Source organism: Gracilinanus agilis, chromosome 2 (genome assembly GCF_016433145.1).
Source record: "Gracilinanus agilis isolate LMUSP501 chromosome 2, AgileGrace, whole genome shotgun sequence".
NCBI classification, from domain to species: Eukaryota; Metazoa; Chordata; class Mammalia; order Didelphimorphia; family Didelphidae; genus Gracilinanus; species Gracilinanus agilis.
In genome coordinates, this window is record NC_058131.1 from 35,113,333 (window position 1) to 35,129,560 (window position 16,228).

Sequence of the window (16,228 nt, forward strand, 5' to 3'; positions counted from 1 at the left end):
CTCAGAGGCCAGTCGGTGCTGGAAGAGAGCAAAGGCAGGGGAGACCATTCTGGGGTTAAGGCCCTCTTCTCCTCCCCAGCACCGCCAAACCTCCACCCCACACTCAGGCCACCTGACTCTCAAAACAAAGACAGTGGCGTAGAAGGCAGCCAGGTGGCTCAGTGGGTGGAGAGCCAGGCCTGGAGACAAAAGGTCCTGGGTTCAAATCTGGCTTCAGATACTTCCTAGCTGTGTGACCCTGGGCAAGTCACTTAACCCCCATGGCCTACCCCTTACTGCTCTTCTGCCCTGGAACCAATATACAGTATTAATTATTGATTCTAAGACAGAAGATAAGGTTTATTTAAAAAAAAAAAAAGACAATGGCATAAAATAGTGGATTCCATATTATTGATCCATCTGCACAAACCAACTTAAAATGGTTTTCATATAATATATATACATAATATAATAGTTAATATAATAACATATATAATACACATACACACATAAAAGTACGATAACCAAACTTGCTCCAGAGTAGCTGAGAAAATGACCTTCTACCATGCTTAGCAGAGGCAGAGGCCTATGTGCCAGAATACGGAGTAAACATCTAGACACGATCAATATACTGGGTTTTTCTGTTGGTTTTTTTTTTTTTGCACCTCTTTTTGTTGCACTGCTCAGTCTTTTTCTTTATTTTTTATTCTGAATTACAAGGAGAGGTTTACTTGGTAGTGGATGTGGGCAGAATATAGAATATATTCAAGAAATAAAGGTGATGTAAGGACAAAAGACATATACTATATACATATATATATATATACATATATATATATATATATTTTCTAATTATAAAAAGATTTTAGTTGGTAAGTGGCCAGAGAGAAATAATAAGAAACCTAATAGCTAAGAGTAAGAAGTTGCTGTTCTTTCCATTTTTAGGATATATAAACCAATCATGGTTCAGTCTGAAAGCCTTCCAAGAAGAGCGTACTTAACGAGGAGGTCACCTTTCATCTTTCAGCCAAAGCTCATCCATCTTCTCCTGCCATTTTTCCGGCGGTGCTTCCAACCAGGCATTGAAATATCTCACAATTCCTGGATGCTCAAGTTTGGCTAAAGCCTTAACTTCTCGCATCACCTTCTCACGGGCCAATTCCCTGTCGCAAAAGATATAAAGCATTAGGTGGCTCATTCTGACAAGTTCATCATAAACAAAAGGAAAAAGGTTTTAAAAAATACCTCCCTCCCTCAGTCTATTTTTTTACATAGACAATATTTCATTTAGCCGTATAATATTAAGTGATCATAGCTTCTCTATTTCAAATTTCATGTGTTAAGGTTATATATAGTCCTGCAGGTCGTAACAAGAGTCACTGGAGTTGGCTGGGGAGGAGAGATGTGTTTGGGCCTTGCTCTAGGGCAGGGGTCAGCAACCTTTTTGGCTGTGAGAGCCATAAACGCCACATTTTTTAACATGTCATTTCATGAGAGCCATGCAGGGCTCCCAGTGCCGCTCCTGTAACAGCGCCTGAAAAAAATGGACTTTATGGCTCCTGCAGAAAGAGCGTTGCCGACCCCTGCTCTAGGGAAATCACATGGGTGACCATGTAGAAAATGGGCTGGATTAGGGCAGACTTGAATCTGGCAGACCCATTAGGAAGCTAATGCAGTCCAGAGATGAAATAAAACCAATGCAACCAAGATCAGGAAAGAAACCACAATCTGGGAAATATTTTTTATAACAAATTTCTCTGATAAAGGTCTAATTTCTCAAATCTATAGAGAGCTAAATCAGATTTATAAGAATACAAGCCATTCCCCAAATGACAAATGGTCCAATGATATGAATAGGCAGTTTTCAAATGAAGAAATCCAAGTCATCAATAATCATATGAAAAAATGTTCCAAATCCCTCTTGATTAGAGAAATGCAAATTAAAACAACAGTGAGGTAACACCGCTTACCTATCGCCAATATGACAGTGAGCAAAAGTGGCAATGTTGGAGAGGACGTGGCAAAATTGGGGCACTAAAACACTATTGTGGAGTTGTGAACTGATCCACCCATTCTGGAGGGCAATTTGGAACTACGTCCGAAGGCTATAAAACTGTGCCTATCCTTTGATCCGGTAATACCACTACTTGGTCTGTGTACGAAATAAAAGGGGAAAAGAACCTGTTTGTACTAAAATGTTTATAGCCCCTCTTTTTGTGGTGGCAAAGAATTGGAAATCAAGGGGATGTCCATCCATTTGGGACTGAACAAACTACAGTATATGTTGGTAATGGAATACTAACTAGTGTGTTGTAAGAAATAAGGAGGATTCATTTCAGAAAAAGCTGGAAAGACATGATCTGATACAGAGTAAAATAAGCAGAACAAGGGGAACATTGTACACAGTAACAGCAATATTGTACAATGATCAACTGGGACAGACTTGGCTACTCTCAGCAATCCAATGACCCAGGACAACTCTGAGGAACTTGGGACAGAGAATGCTCTCCACCTCCAGAGAAACAACTGTTGGAGTCCAAAGCAGATCGAAGCACACTATCTTTCACATTAGTTTATCATCTATGGTTTTATTTGGGGGTTTTGGTTTTATAAATGAGTATTCTTTTGTAATAATGACCAATATGGAAGTATGTTTTGCGTGATAATACATGTATAACCCAGATCAAACTGCTTACTGTCTCTGAGAGGGGGGAGGGAAGGAAAGGAGGAAGACAATTTGGACCTTTTAATTTCAGAAAATGTATGTTAAAAATTATTATTACATGTAATTGGGAAAATAAATATCTTTGAATAAAATTTTTTGAAGAGGAAGCAAGGCCATCTTGAAAAGAAAAATGAGTTCAGTTTTGGATCATGAGTTTCAGATACCTGAGAGACATCTAGCTTGAACTGTCCAAAAGGCAATTGGTAATGTGGAACTAAAGCTCAGGAGAGAACAAAGCTGTATAAATAGATCTAGGAATCATCTGCCTAGAGATGATAATTGAACCCACGGGAAGCAGATGAGATCACCAAGTGAGAGAGAAAAGAGATAAAGGAGAAGAGGCCCAAGAACAGAGCCCTGGGGGCCAACTACAATTAGTAAAAAGGACAAGGATGAAGCCCCCGCAAAGCAGGCCCAGAAGGAACAGCTGGACATGCAGGAAGAGAGCCACAAGAGAAGCCATTCTATAAGCCAAGGAGCATTCAGAGAAAAGGGGAGCAGCAGGTGCAATGCTGCAGAGCTACAACGAGGATGGAGTAAATGCTATTAGATTTGAAAATTAAGAAACCAACAGGAAGGAGGAGAAATTAGGAAACACCAATCTTTGAAGGAGCCAAGTCTAGGAGACGGATTAAGATGTGCCTGTGTCAAAGCTGGGGAACAGGGATTCTGAGACAAAGTGGGCGTCACATGCCGTTACTATCTACATCACTCTCCCCCTCGTTTACGGCCGACCTTTCCCAGGGACAGTGATACGAGGCCTCGGAGGACCTGTCCACCATGAGCTTCTGTGGTTCTGACACGGAAACAGAAGAGCAGAGCACTCTGGACTCAAGAGTCAGAGGAGCCAGGCGGCCTTCCCAGCACTGCCACCTTAGCACTACCTGTGTGACCGGTCATCTAACCTCTCTGAGACTTTCTCACCTGAAAAATGGAGATAACGAGAACTAGTGACTGTCAAAGGGTTTTGAAGTGGTCCACACAAATTACCACAAAAGAAGCACTCTGCTGTCATGAAAGCCCCAACTAAATGTAGGGGATGAGGTAGAAACAGAAACCGGATCCCTGCAGTCATGAACTGACTTAAAAACCTACAAATTCACAGAACCTGAGTTGTTTTCTTTATCTTGTTAAACATCTCCCAATTGTATTTTCATCTAGTTTGGGCCACAGTCAGTTCTGCACCTCTTGTGATTGCCCCTCACTGCTTTAAACTTATTCACCCCTGCTCTGTTCTCCCTTCATGCTTCTACTTACCTTTTCCTTTTTAAAAAGTATTTAGTTATTTCTATACACATTTATAATCTGTTCGACCTGCTACTCTCCCCATCCCCATTTAACAATAACAACAAAAATAAAAATGAAAAGTGAAATCCTCCTCATTCCCAGGGTGGCCGTGCCCCAAAATGGCACGTATGCATGTCCCAGTCTGTCTCCCCAACTCTTCCCCTTCCCCCTTTCCTTCCTCTCTGTCTCTCTGGGTCACTCTCCTGGCAGCAGGTGAAGGCTGTCTCATCTTTAGTCTTCTGGACTCACAAATCCTTTCCTTTCTCTTCTTAACTCTTGAGAGAAAAAGGACGTTAGATACAGACCTGGAAGGGTCCTTAGAGGCAATTAAGCTCCTCCTCCCCCTTGTTTTACAGCTGAGGAATCTGAGCCCCCAGAATTCCAGTGTCTCCCATCATAAGTCAGTAAGTAGGAGAAGCAGGTCTTCCTCCTGAGCCTTCTAAGCCTTGGGCTCTTCCCACTATCCTCCAGCACCAAAGGGCAGTAGACACCTGCCTCTGATTGAAACCCTGTTTTCTAAAGAGGATATCGCTTTCTGATGACTGGTTTCTTGGTGACTTAACTCCTTCTAATGTTGGCTTCTATATACTAATGTCCATTTTTTATATGTTCTCTCCAGTCCTTGGCCTATTAGCAGAGCTCAATAAATACCCAGGATGGCAGATTAGGAGCCCCACATAAGAATGCTATCTGCCTTCAAGGAAATCTGACACCACCTCACATAAGGTTTCATCACCAAGAATGAGCCCTAAACTTTATTATAAAGTCAATATTCATTACCTATTGGGGAGTCGGATTCTCTTGATGGCGTAATTGCAATCATCAACTTTGTTTCTAGCTTCAAAGACCACGCCGAATCCTCCACGACCCATACACTGGATGGGCTCAAAATCTGTTAGGTATCTGAAAAGGAAATTTTAACAAATTTTAAATGGTGAAAATAAAGGAATCAAGAGTCCAAGCCAGTACCTTCGAGGGATAACCCACAAAAAGCCTAAAAGCTGAAGAGAGGTCCTCATACCCACTCCGTGTGGTCCTGCCTACTTCACCATCAAGCTTTTCCTACCCACACGGAAATACAGAGCTACCATTTCGGTCTATTGACTTCACTTGGAGCTCTCCGTATCGAAGGAGAAAGTGAGACTTGTTCTCATTTGTTACCTTCAATAAATACTTCAAGACCGATTTCACTGTGTGGCTGTTCCCTTCACCAATGCAGACTGCAACCTCCTTAGAAGGGAGGAGATGGTCCTCGAGAGCGGGACCTCTGCGCCCTGAGGCTGGTCTAAGCCTGCGCTAGGTTTCTAAGCCTGCCAGAGCTCGCCCTCCACCGGCAGAGCCTTCCTCGTGACAAAGAAGATAAAGAGTGGTCATCACAGCTCTAAGGTTTTTATACTCTCGTGCCAGCTTCCTTATTAAAAAAAAACTAAATCAGGTTTAGTAGTGTTAACCTTGAAAACCACAGAATTACTAAAGTAGCCAGAAAAAGCCAGCCTTTAATCACGAAAGAGAGAGCATTCCATATTCAGCCGCTACACAGAGTCAAGCGCCTAAAAACCACGCAGAGCCAAGAGGACTCTGGGAACAGTATCTGTGAGAATCACCGAGCTAGGGGATTCTCCAAAGAACAGTAGAATTGGGGGGACTTAGATACCATCTGTGGAACTAAGGACCGCTAGTATGATGATTGTCATTACCATGGCTACAAGGCTAAAAGGAAAGAAGTCCAAGACAGGGTTATCAGGGAGAGGCTTTACAGTGGATACAAAAGGGAATGGTCCAGCCAAGGGCTGGGCTACCTGGGAGAGGACTTTGATACAACAAATGCCTTAAATTCTATGGTTTAGTCTGAAATGGCTAAGTCTGGGACTTCCCTCAGGGTAAATTCTCAGGGGTCAGGGGCAGACTTGGGGTCTCCAGATTTCAAGTTGACAGTAGGAAATGCAAGTGTCAACCTGAAATCTAGAAACCCCAAGTTTGTAGCAACTTGAGATCTGAAGACCCCAAGTTTGACCTTGTCATACAGAGTTTCTCTGGGAGTCCTTTCAAACTAACACTAGACCTTAAGGGCCTGGGTGGTCCCAGTGAGGTGGGGCTAGCAGACTCAATCAGATGTTAAGTGCCCTTTTGTCCCGGTAGTTTCTCTCATAGTGTCAAAGTCCTTTCTCAGGCAGCCCAACCCTTGGCTGGATCTTTCCCTTTTGTGTCCATTGTAAAGCATCAGCCTCTCTAGGATAATCCAGCTGGGACTTCCCATTTCTTGGTGGCCACTGTAAAGGCAATCCACCATACTCCTCGGACCCCAGTTCCCCAGGAGGTATATAAATTCCCCAGATTCTTTTGTTCTTTGGAGAATCATCTAGCCTGGTGATTGTCACAGATCTGGTTCCCAGAGTCCTCCAGCCCTTGGCTCTGGGTGGTTTTTAGGCACTTGTCTGTGTAGTGGCTGAATATGGCTATCATCTGGCATGGATACTCCCAGGGATACTGTTTGCCAGAGTGCCAGGGCCTTCGGCTCTGTGTGGTTTGGGGCTTGTGACTCCTTGTGGAGGCCTAAATATTGAACACTATCCCTCTCCTGATTGAAGACTTGGTTTTTCTACTATTTAATAGTTCTGGTTTATTTCCAAGTTAACACAAGATTGATATCGAGCAACAAGGGGGTTTTATAGATCATCTTTGCCTCTTCCTCTCACTAAAGAGAAAATAAAATGCTCCGTGATCACCCAAGGACCCATAGATAAAAAGTGATCAGTGTACTGATGCACTTGATAAACAGGGAAACATGACATAAACACAGATTGTCATTACTGCTGGAATTCCAAAGCTACAAAAACATGTGTCTCAGTTGTCCTATGCCCTTTCTTGTTTCTCTGAAAAACAAATACTTTTCTATTGTCTTTGAGAACCTGAAAACAAGCTTCTGTTTCACTGGGAATAATTTCTTCTTGCTCATCTGTCCTGCCACCAAACACAAATTCTCTAACTCTTTAAATGCTTATGCTGGGTAGCTCAGTGGATTGGAGGTCCTGGGTTCAAATCTGGCCTCATTTCCTAGTTGTGTGACCCTGGGCAAGTCACTTAACCCCCATTGACTAGCCCTTACTGCTCTTCTGCCTTGGAACCAATACATAGTATGGATTCTAATACAGAAGGTAAGAGCTTAAAACAATTAAATAAATAAATAAATAAATTCATTTATGCTCCCCTCTCTCACTGCTACACTAGATAGTTTTAGTTCTTTTCATTAGAGATGTTTTTTTCTTTGCCAAGCCCAAGTTTGATTTCACTGCATTATATCAAGTTATTTTTAGCTAATGATCTTTCTAATTCCCAGTCCTACCCAACACTGTCAGAAAGGATTATGGCCTCTGGTGGGAGGGCATTGTACAGGATGTCCTCTAGGTCTCTTCCAATTCTCAGGATTCTCTGATCTGTCTCCTTTAAATTGAGACGCAGTTAGTTAATTCAGCTGGCCAGAGGGTAGTCCTGCTGAGGACCAATAATAAATTTGGCTGAGTCCTGGGCCACAAAGGGGCAGGTGAAAAGAGAAGGGTGCCTGCCTACCAATCCATCCCTGCTCCTGGAAACCCCACACTGTCCTGCCAATAAGGCTTATGATAGGAAAGAGTCCATTGCACATCCACAGTTCATCTTTAGAAAACACAAAATCATCACCTTTTGCGCAAGGGGATTATAACTATTATAAAGACTCACCTACCACAAACCAGCCTATTCCCAACCTACTCTCAAACTCTCAACTATTCCAGAGTTCTTTCAAAAACAGAATTCATGTCTTCCCTGGAGAGCAGACAGATGAAAAGTTCACCAATGATCTCGGCTGTTCTCCATTTGGATGGCCCTTCCTCAGGTGGAATCCCAGATCTCTTGGATCTCTCTCTGCACAGCTTTGGGCACCACTCAGCGCTCTGGGTTCTCTTCCTGTCTGCCTGACTCTCCTTTCCTGGATCATCCCTGTGCCCCTGCCCTTCAGTGCTGGTGTTCCCCAGGTTCTCTCCTGGGCCTTCTCCTGTCTGCACACCAGTTCTCATGTGCCAATCATTATCTCTAAACAAGTGACTTCCCATTGTCTGTATCCAGGCCCAAACTCTCTCCTGAGTTCCTGTGCCGTGTCACTGCTTCTGCACTCACCTCTTCCTACAGGGGTCCCCTCTCTGTACCCCCAGACCTCTCTCCTCCTCCACCCTTTTCTATATCTTTTGAAAATGCCCCCCTATCTCTGGTCAGTCTAGATTTGCCACCTCAGACTCAGCCACAGCATCACAGAGCTGCAGCGGCCATCCAGCCCATCCCCAAAGGGCCATCATAACATGCCCAGCGGCCATCCAGCCTCTGCCCCCTCCCAAGTCGCCCTGAAGTTTTTCCCAACATCCAGCCTTGGGGGCCTTATGTCAGCTTCTGCTCAAGGCCCCTGCTTCTGTCCTCTGGATCAGTCAGAAAAAGTCTGATTGTGCCCCGTTCCTTCAGCCAATCCTTCCATGCTGCCGATTCGAGGCCCTTCACCCTCCTGACACCATTCCAGGTGGGGTGAACGAGGGCGGCATGTAGGGGGACCGTCCCCTCCCTCTTCCTAGCAGGGAAGGGCCCCACTCACAAAAGCTGGGATTGTTCTGGGTTTGGGGCTGCCACATGGCCTTCGGCCTCACTCCGGGGGTCCTTGAGCCCTCCTTTCCCTTCTGTTTCACAAGGCCATCGCCCTCCTCCAGACTTTTGCTGGCTCTTGCCCTCCTTTGCCTGCTGTCTGTGGCTCCCTGTCTTGAGGATAAAATGGACTCTACAAAGCTCTTGCAGTGAAGGGCCTGCTTTCCAGGCTTGTTTAGAACACGGAGATAATGAAATGTTGGGCTGGAAGGCCTCATTCTAGATGCTGATGGTAGCCTTTCATCCCATGAAATTGTTTCCCTGAAATACTAAGGTGACAATGGGGCTTTCCTCTTTTTCTTGTCCTTTTCTACTCCCGGCACTAACAAGCAATGACACAATGCTGGGAGCCTGGATACTTCACACCCTGACCACTGACTGGTGGGGCTCCTGAACAACTGAGCAGGCTTGGCCACGGATCCCAATTCTCCTCACCCAAATCTTCAAAGCCCCTTCCTCTGAGTGTTCATCTCAACACTTCTTGGCTTCTGCATCAGGGGCCCAGGTTCAGGCCCAAACTCTGCTCCTTTCTCCCTATACCCCACTGGGAAGCCATTTCTTGTTTCAGGCTCTTTATGTGAGAAATGAAAGGGCTCTCTAAGGCCCTTTAGATCGGTTTTAAATTCTCTGATCTGAGGCCCAGTTTTCTCCCCCCAAGCCCTAACCACTGTGCCAAAGGTTCAGTCTCCATCTGTGGAAGCCTCCTCATTTTCTCACTCCTTACTTCCCACATGCACTATCAGGAAAAATAAATATTTTTTAAAAGATTAAACAGCATGAAAAGATAAACATTATGTTCTAAAAAACAGGTAAATGCTCCTTAATAATTTTCTGGCTTATTCTCTGTGAATAAAGGCAGATACAAATTGGATCCCAGAAGTTAGGTTTGGTTTCATAATCCTTTCTTCTCAGGAATAATGGACCCTCATCACATTGGAGAAAAATATAACTTTAACACTATGACACTGGACTCTTACCTTGATGTGTATCCAGAGGACTTGGAATCGGACCAGCCGCTGTCGCTACCTTCACCACTTATGGAGTCATACTTACTGTCAGTCTGACACTGAGTTTCAGATTCCTTCCTTTGCTAAGATGGATATAAAAAAAAAAAAAAAGAGTTGTACCATCAGCATTTCTATATGGAACTAATAAAAACTAGTAATAAGCAACAAGAAAAATTATACCACCCAAAATAACTACAAAATGCATCCAATATCTGGGAGTCAGCCTACTAAGACATAGACAAGATGGATATAACTACAAAACACTCCTCACAGAAAAAAGATGAGCAAATAATTCGGAGAGAGATTTGCACTCATCAGAGGGTCATTCCAATAGAATACAAATGAAAATACCACAGAAAATAGTTTTAGTGATATACTCAATTACCAAGGGATATTTTTTGGAACTAGACAAAATCACGAAAATCATTTGGAAGAACAAAAGGTCTAGAATATCAAGGAAATAATAATTTTTTTTAAAGTAAAAATGAAGGGACTAAAGCTCAACCAGATATCAAAACATGTTATAAAGCAATCTGGCTATAAAATAGAAAAGTAGATTCCTAGAACCAATTAAAGAAACAAGAAGCAAAAGCAATCAAGAAAATGAATTACTGAGGGAAGGACTCCTTTCTGCTCCATATATTTTCTTTAAACAAAACAAGAACACCTAGTGAATCTGGATCTTGGAATTTTGGAACTCTCAGGTTCTGATCAATATTTTACACCATATACCACAATAAATTAAAAATGTATAGGTGAATGAAATATAAAAGGGTATAATGGGAAAAAACAAGATGAGGATGGAATTAACTACCATCTACAGCTATGGCTAAGGGCCTAACTTTTAAACAAGAAATAGAGATAAAAGATAAAAGACAATTTTGATTACAGAAAATAAAAATGTTTTTTGCATAAATAAATCAATTAAGATAGAATTAGAAAAGAAATGGTAGAATGGGAAAATACTTGTATCAAATATTACTAATCAAAGACCGATATCTAAACTAGTGGATGGACACAAATAAATACTATTAAGATCCATTCCCCTATAGATAAGTAGATAAAGGATGTGAACAATCTTCCATGACAAATAATCAGAGTATGAAAACTTGCTTCAAATTACCAACAGAAAGAGAAATAAAAACTAAACCACTCTGAGGTTTGGCTTCATTCCATGCCAACCGGAAGGGGGTAGAAATGGGAAAAGTCCATTTTGGAAGGCTGGGGGAAGACCCTGATGCACTGTTGGGTGGAGCTGTGAAGTGACTACAGTTCAGGATTATCAGTTTGAAATTTGGCAAGGAAAATGATTTATCTGCCCATGCCGCCTGACTTAGCTCTCTCGCACTTTGGGCATACATTCTAAGGAAGTCAAAGCCAGAAACAAAGGTACAATACATAGGAGAGATAAAAACAAGATGAACAGCAAGACTACTCTCAGCAGAGCTTCCAGGCTTCTAATTTTTAAAAAGATGAATAAGCCCCTCAAGCTAGGGCCAAATGTATCTGTAGCATTAATATTGTTAATGCTTGAAAAATCATTCTGTGCCATCAAAGAAAAGAAATGCTTCTGGCAATATAAGAACCATGTTTTCAGAGTAAGATCTAAAATTCCAAAATGAATATAAAAAGAAGGGGTGAAGAAAATCCGGATAGGTTTCCTATATCCACAAACCTTTCAAGTAAATCCCATTAAAATTACTTACTCGATGAGGATTAGGGTGGAACAGTCTGCGCACAATAAAAGTTGTTGCTATGATGCAGAACAAGATGGTGGCGACTATTTCTTTCCACCAGTGCAGAAGGAGGACAGGGTCCTTTTTGCGGATATTTTTGTTGTAATTCATATTGTCAAAAAATCTCACAGTGATCTGTGTGCTCCGTTTATTCCTCTCCCTCTTGTAGTACGGTAAATAATAGCCATTATCTTAAAAACAAACAAATTTGTATAAAAGGATTAACTAAATATCCAGTGAAATAAGTTAAAAATAAAAATCTTATCTTTCTGTTTTAAGGTCTGCTCATCCTCTAAGGGAGTGTTTCTTCTTCCAAGCTGAAGGTCTCCTTCTCTGCAGGTCTGACTACAACAGCCCAGCTCACCGGACTTTGCCAAAGGTGATCCTCCCCACAAATCACTCTAAGTCTTCTCGTTGATAAGTAACTCGCCCCTTAAATTCTTCTCCCCTGAGATGTCGGCGCCCCAAGTGGACAAGGCGTTCCCCGCTCTCACAGCCTGTCCCCCCACTAACTTCTCTGTCTATAACCTCTGATGGGTGGCAGGACCATCACCGTCAGGGATTCTCTCCTGAAAGGGGCCAGACCGGCTGCTCCTTCCGGGGTCCCTTCTCCCTCTCGCTCCTGGCCTCTGCCCCACCCTGGCCACAGAACACACCTCTCAAAAGCGAGATGTGGCAGTGTCGAGGGAGCTACATCAGCAGGTGTTTCCCCCCCAGAAATTCCCAGATCCCTATAATAAAGTGACAGGTCCCAACCAAAAAAATTATGTTAAATATGCTCGTTATGCTAAAAAAAAACCCGATCCTTCCTCCTGGCTCCACCTCCAAAGCACCTCTGTATTTTCCTTTAACTGCCTTTCTGGAGCCACCACGTGCCATTTTTCCTGTTATTTGCCAATCATGGAAGGGGAGGCCTGCGTGTCTTCACACCGGGGCGACTCGCACGTACCGTAGGGATACTGTAGAATGGAAAGCGCGCCGTTGCTGTATTCTTCATGAGAAAACTTGTCATTACTGAGACATTTGTCAAATTCATCGGAGCCCACCAGCACAGGAGTCCTGGAGGGGGAATCTGCCAACGCAAGGGGACAGTCAGAGGCGGTGACTTCCGTACAGCCAGTCTCCCAAGCAGGTTTTTCTGGGGAGATGCTGCTTTTATCCCAAATATTTCTCATTAGAAATGGTGAAGAGGCAGTGAAGCAGCGTGTTAAGGCAGGCTTCGGGAACCAGAATATTCAGGACAAAAGCAACTGTCCGTACGGCGGATCAGAGCTGTAATGTGCACCCGACCATTAAGGTCTGTTTGTGAAGAAGGTGAACCCTCCCCACGGGGAGAGCCGTCTGATGCGCCAAGTCTGGTCTTAAAAAAGCATGAAAAGAGCCTCTTAAATCTATGAAATGCAGAAGCAGCCACGGGATGGCCAGGCCTTTATGAGATTCCAGCTGTACAATAAGGTAAAATGTTTTATTACTTACGAATTAAGGGCTTCCATTTGATCGTGGGCAAAGGGATAATTGCATTTTCACTGTTGACAGATTCCAAAGCCTTTGGATTTGTAGGAAACTTTTCAGAAATCCTGACGGATGACTGCAAGTACAGCTGACCTCGGTACATCCCTAAAGGGCAAAGCAGACAATAGTGACTGCCACCGAGGATGCAAAGAGGCTTGTTTTTAAATTCTTCTCCCATGAACAACATGCTGGAAGCCTCTTCTCGAAAAGAAACCACATAATACAAAAAGAATTCAAGTTTGGCTAAAAAGGTATTCTGATGATACCAGAAAATAGTATTTCTTATAGACTTTGGTGGATGATCATCATTGAATTAAAGGGGCAGTGAGGTGGCTCAGTGGATAGAGAGGGGAGGTCCTGGATTCAAATCTGACCTTAGATACTTCCAGGCTGTGTGACCCTGGGGCAAATCATTTAACCCCATTGTCAAGTCCTTCCCGCTTTTCTACCTTGGAATCAATACTGATTCCAAGTATTGACAGAGAGTACTTTTTAAAAAAAATCCTTACCTTCTGTCTTAGAATCAATACTGTGTACTGGTTCCAAGGCAGAAGAGCAGTAAGGGTAGGCAATGGGGGGTAAGTGACTTGCCCAGGGTCACTGAGCTGGGAAGTGTCTGAGGCCAGATTTGAACCTGGACCTCCTGTTTCTAGGCCTGGCCCTCAATCCACTGAGCCATCCAGCTGCCCCTAGAGAGTACGGGTTTAAAAAAATAATAAAACTAATGGAATCAAAAACACTATAAATACGTATTTAGCTCCTTCAGGCACTGAGATGTATATCACTGGTCTTGCTGGCCAGGAGCCCCATGGCTGGGTCTCCATGGTCTCCATGCCCTGAGGGCTTGTCTCACCACCAGAGAATAAATGCTGCCCAGGCCTGGCACCCTCGTTCCCCTTCTTGGTTCCCCTCTGGGTAGGCCGCTCCAGCTCTTGGACCCCAAACTCTTGGATTGGGGAGGACAGGGCTGAGAGCAGAGAGTGATGGCCAGTGGCCCAGGAGGAGGGCCAACGCTCTGCTCCCACTCCCAGGCTGTGGGCCGCAGGCAAAGGCAGGGGACACTCTGTCTTCAAGGCTGCCTTTGCTGGAAACCCAGGAGAGGTCAGTCAGCCTAGCTTGAACAGCAACCACTCCAAGAGCCGAAGTGGCACAAGAAAGGCCTGAGGCCTTCCCTGGCCGCGCAGACACAAACAGTTCCTTCAGGTGGGGGTCAGAAAGCAGGCAGGCCACACGGAATGAGCTTCTTGGGTGGAAGCTCCCATGCGAGGGACGAAGCAAAATGTGGACGCGACGGGCCCTCCCCGCAGATGGGGGTGGCACGCGGCGTTGTAAGGACCTGCGGGCAACCCTAAAGTCCTAGTTGGGCTGCCGCACTCAAAGCTGGCCACAGACCCTCTTCTCAGGTGACCCTGACGTGGCCTTTAACTCTGCCCTGTTTCTAGCCCATCAAGGGGTCAAATGAGTGGGAGAAGGAAATGGCGGCCACTCGGGAGAAAGCACGAGGCCCAGAGGGCTCGGGGGGTGCCGGGGCTCACCCAGATAGACGCTGCTCTCTGTGGCTCCCCGCGCCGCTTCCACGATGTCTTCTTCATCTTCCAGAGTCTCGCTTTCGGCCGCGTAGCTGGTGTCGTCGAAGAGGCTGATGGGGATGACTTTGCCGTCCTTCACAAGCCAGGCTGACGCGATGGGGGTGCAGAACTGCAGAGAGAAAGGAGCGCTGGAGGCCCTTTTCCCCCTGGCCCCCCCCCGGGCCCCCCCGGCCGCGGCTCCTACCTGGTACTCCCACTCCAGCTGGCCCCCCTTCTTACTGAAGGCCAGGACCTTCCAGTCGGCCACGGAGACCTTGATGATGGTGTCCCGCAGGGCGGCCTCCTGCTCCTCCACGTCCCAGATGATCCTGGCCTCCCCCTTCTTCACGCTCGGCTTCAGGTCGCTCTCGAGGAAGCCAGCGCGGGCGTCCATCTCGGGGACGTAGCGCAGCTCGAAGTGGCCCACACTGAAGTTCCACCTGCAAGGCAGAGGCCACCTCAGACTGTGGGGACCGAGAGGCCGGCCTGGAGCGGCCACAGCTCGCCAGGGCCGCCAGGGGGCGCCTGAGAGCTGTCAAAGGGCCCAGAGCAGGAGCCGGGCCAGGAGTCAGGCCAGGCCACAGTCACAGCTCAGAGCCGCTCTCGGAACTTCGGGCTCCCTCCTACGACTTATTTTCTGAGCTCTCCCTCCGGGCAGCACCCGGGATGGGTCATGGCGGGCTGGGACTTGCCCAGGGTCACCCAGCAAAGAAGCATCGGAGGCACTCTGGAAGCAGGGCCTCCCCCTCTGGGATGTCCCTCCATCACGGAGCCACCCAGCTGCCCCCTTGCTATGGAACGGCCCCTCCTGGATGGGCCTCACGGGGCTAAGCCACCCCCACCCCACCCCCACCCCCGGCTCTGGTTTCCTCCCTTCTAAGAGGCCCGTCTGGCCCGTTGCCTCCCCCCAGCCTCTCTTCACTTGTCAGCAGGAGCCGGATGAACCCCTCGGACCCTGTGGGCGCCCCTCGGCACTGCGCTGTAAGAGAGCTGCGCCGGCAGGCGGTCATCTGCCCCTAGCAGAGACGGACGGAGAGAACGGAGCTCCTGACCGCTGACCCAGCACCCAGCACACGCCCCCAGGCCCGTGGCCGCTGCCCGTGTCTAGGGTCACTGGATGCTGGACATCAGATATGATGCTGCGGGACAGCTGGGCGGCCATCGGGCCTCAGGCACTGCTTACCTCTAGTCCTGCTGTCTTACAGGTCTTACTGGGGCAGAAAACGGGGGGAGCAGGGAGACAGACAGACAGACAGACAGACAGATAGGGATAGAAACGGACAGAGCAGGGAGGGAGGGAGGAGACAGAGATGAACTTGGGACCCAGCAAACCTCAACATTCCAGGCCTCCCTCTGCTGTACTCTGGCTATGGGACTCGGCAACCCCCTAAGAGAAGACGGGGTGTAGGCGGTGCCCACCCGCAGGGCCCCGATGGCTTAATGAAGTCACGGGCCATTCCCTATCCAACTCACCAAAAACTATGTCCACAAAAGAAATAACCCTGAGACAGAAGGCACAGTTATTAGTGAGAAGCAAGAGGGCAGTAACCTGGCCAAGAGAAATGAGAACAGTCCAATGGGCAGAACAAATGGAGCAGAAAGTCGTGTTAACTGAAGGCGGCTGGCTGGCTCAGTGGATAGAGCGCTAGGTCTAGAGACAGGAAGTCCTGGGTTCCCATCTGGCCTCAGACACTTCCTAGCGGTGTGACCCTGGGCAAGTCACTTCGCCTCACTGCTGAGCCCTCACTCCCT

General features: G+C 46.1%; 1 protein-coding gene across 1 annotated transcript in view; it reads right to left on the reverse strand.

Annotated features, from left to right (window-relative positions):
- Positions 1 to 5: 5 nt before the first annotated feature.
- Positions 6 to 16,228, reverse strand: part of EIF2AK3 (eukaryotic translation initiation factor 2 alpha kinase 3) — a gene marked incomplete at its 3' end in the record, with an annotated part of 50,056 nt that continues 33,833 nt past the window's right edge. The window contains exons 5-13 of the mRNA XM_044659316.1: positions 14,682 to 14,916; positions 14,444 to 14,606; positions 12,873 to 13,013; positions 12,346 to 12,468; positions 11,367 to 11,587; positions 9,631 to 9,743; positions 4,772 to 4,894; positions 993 to 1,142; positions 6 to 18 (exon numbers count right to left, since the gene is read on the reverse strand). Coding sequence (XP_044515251.1) covers positions 6 to 18; positions 993 to 1,142; positions 4,772 to 4,894; positions 9,631 to 9,743; positions 11,367 to 11,587; positions 12,346 to 12,468; positions 12,873 to 13,013; positions 14,444 to 14,606; positions 14,682 to 14,916 — 1,282 coding nt within the window. The remainder of the gene's footprint in view (positions 19 to 992; positions 1,143 to 4,771; positions 4,895 to 9,630; positions 9,744 to 11,366; positions 11,588 to 12,345; positions 12,469 to 12,872; positions 13,014 to 14,443; positions 14,607 to 14,681; positions 14,917 to 16,228) is intronic.